This window comes from Hipposideros armiger, unplaced genomic scaffold, assembly GCF_001890085.2.
Source record: "Hipposideros armiger isolate ML-2016 unplaced genomic scaffold, ASM189008v1 scaffold_1497, whole genome shotgun sequence".
NCBI lineage: Eukaryota > Metazoa > Chordata > Mammalia > Chiroptera > Hipposideridae > Hipposideros > Hipposideros armiger.
Window position 1 is genome coordinate 124,899 of NW_017732847.1, and position 9,545 is coordinate 134,443.

Here is a 9,545-nt window from a genome sequence, read left to right on the forward strand (position 1 = left end):
TGGGAAGGAAGGAACGTTGAAACTATGTAGAAAACAATTTCCTAATGGATAAAGGTTTAAACGTGGAAAAACAACTTTGGGAAAAACAGCTCAATGATGTAAAATATTTACTTGCCCAGTATAAAAAGGACATGCTGTAAAAATAAAGTGAGACATTAATTCTTGAAAGCGCTCCTGTGTCTCCGGGTGTTCTTTCTTCCTTCCTCGCCGACTCCGCCTCCACCTGAGGGAACCCCTGGACGTATGGGGAGCTGGTCTCCCGCAGGAAGGCTTCACAGAAATACCTGTTGAAGTTATACTGTACCTTCTGAGTCAAGTCTGTATTGAGAAGAATGAAGTGATGCACATGGCACCTAGAGAATGGGGTCTGCAGGCTCTGGGAAGTCTGCGTGCTGCTCTATTTCTGTACTCCCAGGATTGCGTAGTGGACGATTTTTAATGTCATTTCAAGACGCTGTAAGACACTCTTCAAGGACACATTCTTACTAGAAACTCCTGCTTCCATAGGCTGGCTGGTCTGTTCCTGAGCACTGGATGTTCCACAGTACACACGAGCTGTTTGTCACAACGATGAACGGCCAGACACTGGCGTTTTAACTCCCTGCTCCTCCAGGCGGTTCCTGTCCAGGTCCAGGCTGTGATATGACAGCTCCTTAATGAGAGACCTGACAGCATCTCACGCCTGCATTACTGAACAGTGGGCAGCACCAGCATGACATGGTGGGTACAGTACTGGCATCACAGCAGCATCTCAGGTCCTTTGCCACCAGAAGATGCAGCTGGCTGATGGCCTCCATGGAGACAAAAGGGTTTAGGAGTCCATGCTCATGGCGACCACTGGAAGGAGGGAAAATAGGGCTCTTGACCACATTCATATTTTGCTTGCCTGAAACCAGGGGCACCAGATGCTCTCCAGCTGTGTGTGCCCTGCCTGCCAGAGACAAAATGCTGGTCTTTAAAAAGAAGTTTTTCAAACATTCCTATCACTCTAATGAAATTTATTTCAGAGCAGCAATATTTTGCTAAACAAGTAACACTTCAGCAGAGCTCAAGCTCCTCTTCAAAACAGACAAGCAAGTCCATCTCCCAAGACTGATAATCAGTATAGATGACTAACCCCAGACTCCTGGATTTGCTCTTTGCCTCTCTTAAGCCTCATTTTAGCTCTGGTTTTCCTCTTTCCTTGTGCCCCACCTGGGATCCCCATTGAACACTGTTTCTTCCATAACCATAGCCAGTTATCACCATGATTTTTGTCCTTTTGGCTCTTCCCTAGGCCCTTCCGGGGAAAATGGGAAAATGACTTTATTGTCCATTCTTCTTGGACTGCTGATATCTGGCCCTTGTCTTTTTATGTTCTTGTCAAATTTGTATCTTCTAGGATACAGCAGTTTCATCTCCAGATGGCCGTCCGCTAAGGATTCCAACCTGTCTCTCCTGAGGATGACAAACCTTGTCACATCTGCTCAACCAATCGCCCTGGTCATTTCACTTAGGGCCACCCCTTCCAACCACTCCCTAAATCCTCCACAGCTCCCTTTCCGCTGTAATAGGATAGCAAGAAACTGGTGTCAGTAGGCGGGGACTACGTGCTTGTCCAGCAGGAAGCAGTTTCACAAGATAGACCTTCGTGCGAAATCCCTTGTAAGATTGCAAGGGCCCAGATTTCCTACGGGGGGGAATGTTTCTGTAGGCAGAAAGAACAGGGAGAAGGGGGAGGAAGCGAAGGAGGAAGTATGGGAGACGAAGGAGGAGATAAGATCATTCTTAAGAGAAGGTACAGCTACAACTAATTGTAAGATTATAATACTATTAGCATTGCGGGGGAAAAAATTTCTACCCCCTGTGTCTCCAGACAGTTCTGACAAGCGCCAAGGAAGAACAAGAGAATCCCACCTCCCGACGGAAAGGAATGGACATTGAGGACAGCAGGGGCCTACCCGGGAAGGCCTGTGATTCCACCCTTAAATCTTGACTATTTCCTGCCATCAAAATCCTAAGTTGCTTTGTTTTTTTGTGCAACTACCCTCCTTCTGTCCTACCCACTCCCATTATTTTGAGTGTGTACTCTTTTTTTAAATCCACTGCTTGTTAAAAAAAAAATAAATAACACCTCCAATTCTGAATAGCTATATAATTGTGCTTGGTATTTAAAGTAAAACAAAACCAAAAAGTCAGCACCCTCCAAAGTGAACTTTTGAATTACTCTGTGTTAGAAATGAAAAGTTATGTTTGGTTTCCCTTCAGATTCTGTGAATATGAATGTGTTGTTACAGGATTTACAAGTGGATTTATTTAACTCAATAGAAAATTTATTTTAGAGTACATTGTATTGGTTTATTACAACCAAATTATATTATTGAAGTGATTTTATTAAAATTACCTACAGTTTTCTTGTAACTTTTAAGCTATATATGGTCTTCATTGAAGAAGTTGAAACGGGGAGCTTGCTTCATGTCTCTCTTTTCCTTATAACTTCAAATTTTGATCTAATTTCAAACTTAACAGAAATGTTACCAGGATAATAGAAGGAACTCCCAAGTACCCTTGACTCATATTCACCAATTGTTTTCATTTGCTNTTCCAAAGCACCAGCACCCTGGCCCCGCAGGCAGGCCTCCCAGCTTTAGCCACACACCCTTCCCCCCACACTGGAATCCTATGCAGGGCCCACATCTCAGCCCAGGCCTTCATGATGAGTTACTCTTTGAGTGTTTTGTTTGTGTCTTTGTGTCTTCTGCTAGCAGATGTTAGTGGGAAACATTCTGAGCTGTCACAGAGGTTCCAGTAATGCTGCAGGAAAAGATCAGACTTTTCTTTCTCATTTGCACCCCAAGATCTTTACCCCAAGGCCGCTTGATGTCCCCTAGAGCTCCTTCTCTTAGTTCCTGGAAGGTCCCATATTGCCCTTCCCACAGCAGTAGGCGCCACATTGCCTGAGATTCCTTAGTTAAGGTTGGACCCTGAAGTGATCTGTTTTCCCAAATAATGAAAGTCTCCCAAGTGACTTGAATCTCCCTCAGGTTTCAAAATATTGTCAATTATGCCTCACAGGGAAGCCAGTGAACAGAAAGCTCTGAATCTGAATCTAAAGTAGGTTATTTGTCATTAGAAGAGCTGAGCCTCCCCAGGCCTCATCAGTATGCATGTGTAAAAGGAGATTTATATCTTCCAAGTCAATTGGGGCTGGACAGGGAGGTGAAGCATGTTTCTAATAAAGATCTGCTGGCTCAGAGTTTGAGGTGGTAGAGACGGGATAGTAGTAGTCCAAGCCAGATTTGACTTCTGTTAGTTTTCTGCAGTCAGTGTGATTAGCTACAAGAATAGGGGACCATTGTGTTATCTGATTTAAAGAGGTAACGTATTTCTAAATAAATTTAGTTTCAAATTATATAATAGCTGAGATGTCTTGAATTACAAACCACCAAGAAAGAGTAGCTAATAACCAAAATTAATAACATTTCCTGAAAACTGCAACATTTGAATGTTAGAACCTATGAAAAACACACATTGAGGTTTATTTGGAATTCCAAAATAGTTTTATCAAATAAAGTTTAAGAACAACTCATTCCATTGCCTTATTATTTCTCTGAGCATTGTTTTGGTGCATTATTGGATTTCCCATAACAACCTGGTAAAATAAGGCAGTGAGATGCTTGTTTCATACAGGAAGACTTTGAGTCAAAGAGAAGCGACTTGTCTGAGGGGTATGAAAGCTGTTGGTTATAGACCTAGAACTTTTGAGTTCCAACACTTGCCCTTATGTCAAGCTAATTCTAATTCATGACTGGTTCACTTTCCCTTTTTTTCTTTAACATGTTTTATAAAAAGTTTGTAGAACTTACAAATTTGAACTGTATGGGATAATTAAAGTTTTAATATTAGCTCTGATATTGTCTGAAATACTCTAAGAAATTTATATATTTGGTAAATGTTTTTTATGTCAGTATTAAGACAATAATACTATTTATCACCTTTTTTATACACAGCAATCACAAACTAATTTCTGAATCTAAAGAAGAAGGGCGACATAAAATGTCTTCTGAGAATAGCAATCTAGGTAAGACTTCTGATAGTGAATTACTCTCGGTGGTACTACCATGGATAAAGTAAGACTAAGGAAGTTTTGCTAATGAAAAAGCAGTGAAAAAAAACAATGTATAAATTGCATGTTATTTTTTCTTTCTTAATTTCTTTAATAGTCTAGTATTCAGAATTATTTTAATTGTAGGTAATTTAAAATCTGAGACAGTAAATGAAAAGAAATTCATTTATTTAGCCTAGACCCCTAAAATTCTATATGATATCTTTGTGTAAATAAGAAAAATGATTTTTAAGTTAGTATGTTGTATGTTTCCTCTATAATCACCTTGTACCAAATTGGACTTGTTATAAAAATGGATCTTTTGTTTAATTTTTACAGCACATGGATTACATCTATTGGGTTGTCAGAAAAGTCATGACGTATTTTGTCTATGTTTTTCAAAGGTAATTTATTTATATAAATACCAATCAATGATATATTGCCCGTTTTGTTCGATAATCTTTTACCATCTTTCAGTGAGCTTCATAATTCCTCGTTCATAGAAGGACCTGTCTTTATTTGCGAAAAATGGAGCAAGGTGCTGATTTACAGCCTCAATTGAATTGAAGGTTATACCACGCAAGAAGTTTTGAAGAGGGCAAAACAAGTGGAAATCTGATGGCACAAAATCAAGCGAGTATGGTGGGTGTGGCAACACATCCCATCCAAGCTTCAGTAATTTTTGATGTGTGATCAAACTTGTGTGTGGTCTCGCGTTGTTGCGATGGAACACAACTCCTTTACGATTAACAAGCTCTGGACGTTTCTGGATGATGGATTTGTCCAAACAGTCCACTTGCCGACAGTACACATTCGAATTGATTGTTTGGTTCCTTGGTAGGAGCTCGAGAAACACGAGACCTTTGAAATCCCACCACATTGAGAGCGTAACCTTCCTCTGATGAACGTCTGCTTTTGATGTCGTTTGAGGTGAATCATCATGTCGGGACCAAGATTGTTTGTGCACCACATTGTTGTCAACAATCCACTTCTCATCAACAGTTATCAGTTGCTTCTAAAGGATTGTTTTCTTCACATTTAATGAGCATATCGCAGATGTTTATATGTGCCGTCAAATGAACTTCTTTGAGTCCATGCAGAACCCAAATATCGAGCTTGCTTACATATCCCAGCTTCTTCAGGTGATCGTGAACACTTGAATGATGGATGTTCAATGTTTCTGCAATNAACATGGGCCAGTGAAGCGACGTCCTCCACAACTAGACTGAAGAACAAAAGGACAGCAACTTGTCTGTTCCCCTTCCCCGATTCCCCAATGCTGTCCCCTCCCCCCAAATCCCCCAAGAAAAGCTTAAAAAAAAAGGAAAAATGTGATTATTAAAAAAATTAATAAAATAAATAAAACAGTATTTTTAAAGCATATTTAAGGCAGATCCTCTTTGAAGGATAATTAAGTTGGCTTTAATGAAATTGTCCATTCAAAATGTATTTAAAGCATCATAAGTAGCTATATTAAGATCAAGAGATCTAACGATTTTCAGATTACTACATTCCTTGTTATCACAAGCTAATAAAACTGGTCAGTTAACACTATTTGTTCTAAATAAATGCAGGTTTCATAGGCCCCCTCTCGGTACTTTCAGGTCACAAATAAGGCATCAATTGAAGTAACTGGGCATTTTAAGTGGAGATAAAGTACATATGGCCTAATAAGTGTCAAGAGATTCTGTGATGAAAACAGGAGTAATTTAAGAGAACTTCCAATAGACTTAGTTTCTTCAGGACACATTCTAAAAATTCGTTTTTGATACTGAACAAACATCCCCTGCTGATTTTAACTTGTCAAAGAGACTTGAAGATTTTATTGGGGATTTGGGGGAGGGGAACAGTGTTGGGGAATTGAGGGGGAGGGGAACAGCCAAGTTGTCCCTCAATCTTAATTGTGGAGGGTGCAGCAAGTTCAGCTCCAAGTTATCCGGCTACCCATGGGCAGCTCGCAGCCGCTCAGCTCTGGGTGCTGTTTTCATACTTAGTTGCGGGTGGGTGTAGCCACCATCCCATGTGGAGTTGAACCAGCAGCCTCATTGTTAAGAGTGCCTGCTCTATCCCCTGAGCTATTCGGGTGGTAGCCCAGCTCAAGGTGCAGAGTTCAGTCTTTAGTTGTGGGCAGGCGTCGCCCACCATCTCAAACAGGCAGCCTTGTTAGGAGCACGTGCTCTCATCAGCTGAGCCATCCTGCCTCCTGTTGGCAGCCCAGCAGCAGCGAAGCTCACTGGCCCATGTGGGAATCGAATCAGTGACCCTGTTGCTCAGAGTTCGCACTCTTGAGCAAGCTCTTAACCAACTGAGCCACTTGGCCAGTCCCTCAAAGGGACTTAATGAAATCTTCTTACTCCTTATAAAAGAAACTGGTATAGGATTAAGTAAAAATAGTTTTGTCTCTTTCTATGGCTCATTTCCTGTTGCAGCAATTTTTGTGCTGTGGTCAGCGTATGACAGCTAAAATACCATTCAGTGTATCTTTCAATTTAGCTTTGCTTGAGTCTCTGAAAGGAAACAAACTAGTTCCACTCTACACAGAACCATACCCTGACGTAGCTTTGCTTGTGCCAACTGTTTAATTCCAGCCACTGTTTAATTCCATAGAGGCAGTGTGGGCTGATTGCCGAAAGCTTAATTGGCTCAACTACTGAATCAGGTTCTCCTTGTACAAGATTAATCACTGTTCCGTACTCTCATAAACATGGTATGCTTAGAGACTGGAAACATTTTTAAAGAATGGAAAAAGCTAAGGAATTTAAGCAAGGAGAAGCTGCTATGTGCACACAATGCCTGCTTTGTGTTTACTGATATGTTTGTTCAGTTTAAATAATCAACTTTTAACTCCTGTGGAAATTTTGCCAAAAGTTAAATACATATAAGATTATAAATCTCTAACACTGCACAGAGTAAGGCAAAGTTACTTTTAAAAAATAAGAATTCCTTCTACATTCTCTCAGACCCGAGCAATACTGTACTAAAGTACAGATCTGAAGAGAAACTGAGAGTTGAGGTCTCAAATGTTAATCTTCCGGTAATTCATGTTAACACTCAGGCTAGCTAGTACTGAGAGTCATCTTTCCCCAGAACATTGTGTAGTAGAAAAAGCAATGCAAACTCCATGACCCTCTCCAAAGTGTATCCTCCTCAGGCTCCGTGGGCAGACTATATCTTAATGTAATTGTATTTACTGCCCAGAGTAGGCTTAACTTGAATGTAAGGTCCTGAAATTAGAACTGAAGGAGAGTGATGCCCCCAAAGTCCTGGGTCAGATTTGGGGTGTTCTTTGGAGAACAAATATGTTGCACTTTGCTCCACAGTGATTGTACTTCAAAGGGGAAAAAAAATCCCAAATAATTATTTCTGCCCCATCCCACCTAGGCTCCCCTTTGCTATTTTTGGTCTCTTCAAAAGCTTGTACGTGATATCCAGTAAAGAAGTAAAGAGTTTCTCATCACTACTGTTGGCAGTTTGAAACATCCCAGAGGTGGAACTGCCACTCATCCTCTCGTTCTAAGCAGATAGTTATTTGGTGTAAGGAGTGTCTGTCAGGTGACACACAGGGTAGCACCTTTTAGACACTTAAATTTCTTAAGATCACCTACAAGAGTCACAGAGGTACGAGAGGAGTCTGATGGAAAATACCCCTTCACAGCTGACACTGCTGGCATGGCGANGGAATGGCTGGGAAGGAGGTGAATACCTAGGTCAGGCAAGCTTAGGAAAGTCTTAAGACTAGAGAAAGGAGTCACTCTGATCCTGTCAGCCTTGGGAAATGTAGCAGATAGAATGCTTTTCGCTGCAGATAATAGGTGACCTAGTACACAGTGGCTAAAACAACAGGAACCAGGGTGGTGTTGGGGGTCCAGTGATGCCATCAGGATCCCAGATGTTGTCCCTGTTTCATCTGTGAGGTTGAGAGTGTTTTAAGTCTCGTTTCCTGGTCGGCTAATTAACAATGCCTTCAAGTATCATGTTCTCACTACAATATTCAAAGGCTGGAAGGACTGCTTTTCTTTATGTGTTTCTCTTATCTTTAAATTTTTTATTAAAGTATAGTTGGCATGCAATATTATATTAGTTTCATGTGTACAACATAGTGATTTCATATTTATTTAATAGTTACATTACGAGGTGATCACCATGATACGTCTAGTCACCAGCTACCACCTTGCAAAGTTACTACGATATTACTGACATGTTCCCTGTCTTGTATGCCACATCCCTGTGGCTTAGATATTTTATAACTGGCAGTTTGTACATTCACCTTCTTGTTTTTCATCCATTCCCTCAACTCCCTCTCCTCTGGAAACCATCAGGTTGTTCTTTGTAGCTGAGGGTCTGTTTCTGTATTGTTCATTTTTTTGTTTTGTTTTTTTAGATTCCACATATAAGTGAGATCACAGGGTATTTGTCTTTCTCCGTCTTATTTCACTTAGCATAATACCCTCTAGGAACACCCATGTTGTTGCAAATGGCAAGATTTCATTCTTTAGGGCTGAGTAATATCTCATTGTGTATATATATTCCGAACATCTTTTTTCATTCATCTACCGAAGGACACCTATGATGCTTCTGTATCTTGGCTATTGTAAATAATGCTGCAATGAACATAGGGGTGCAGATATCATTTTGGATTAGTGTTTTTGGTTTCTTTGAACAGATACCCAGAGTGGAATTTCTGGGTCACATGATAGTTCAATTTTTAATTTTGTGAGGAATCTCTATACTGTTTTCCATAGTGGTTGTGCCAATTTACAACCCCACAAACTGCGCAAGGGTTCCCTTTACTCCACATTCTTGCCCGCACTTGTTATTTGCTGCCAGATGATAACCATCTGACAGATGTGAGGTGGTATCTCATTGTGGTTTTGATTTGCATTTCTCCGATGATTAGTTATGTTGAGCGATGTGTTTCTTTTAAATAGGAAGAAAACTGAGAGGCTTGCATAGATCCTTGTAACATTTACAGGCTGGGGTACATCACATGCTCGTTCCTGCACAGTTAGTGGTAAACCAGTCACTGTGGTTAGCTTGGTATAATCATTTCCTTTTCTGGAGCTGGGGAGAGGCCACCTTTCTTTGTGTATTGGGATGATAAATACCCACACAGAGTTGTGGTTCTCTAGCAAGAATGAAGACTAAGGAATGGCTAGTGGGCAGGGAGCCAGCAATAGTTACTGCAGGGGCTCATGAGGGAGTTTTGAGCAGAAGAGGAACAAGATGAGATTGCATTTGGACTCTGGTTGTGGTATAAAGCAGGGGCCAGCAAGCTTTTTCTGGAAAGGGCCTGATTTTAGGCCATGTGGTCTCTCACAGCTACTCGAATCTGCCATTATGGTGTGAAAGCAGTCAGGGGCCATATGTTAATGAACAAGCAAGACTGTGCTCCAGTCAAACTTGATTTAAAAAACCAGACAGGGCCGGCCGAGTGGCGTGATGGTTAAGAGCTGGCTTGGGA

The 9,545-nt window shown here is 40.9% G+C and overlaps 1 protein-coding gene across 1 annotated transcript in view; it reads left to right on the forward strand.

Annotated features, from left to right (window-relative positions):
* The first annotated feature begins 3,993 nt into the window (after nucleotides 1-3,993).
* ANKRD26 (ankyrin repeat domain 26) overlaps nucleotides 3,994-9,545 on the forward strand; it is a 127,351-nt gene continuing 121,799 nt past the window's right edge. The window contains exon 1 of the mRNA XM_019634084.1: nucleotides 3,994-4,060. Coding sequence (XP_019489629.1) covers nucleotides 4,036-4,060 — 25 coding nt within the window. The 5' untranslated portion in view covers nucleotides 3,994-4,035. The remainder of the gene's footprint in view (nucleotides 4,061-9,545) is intronic.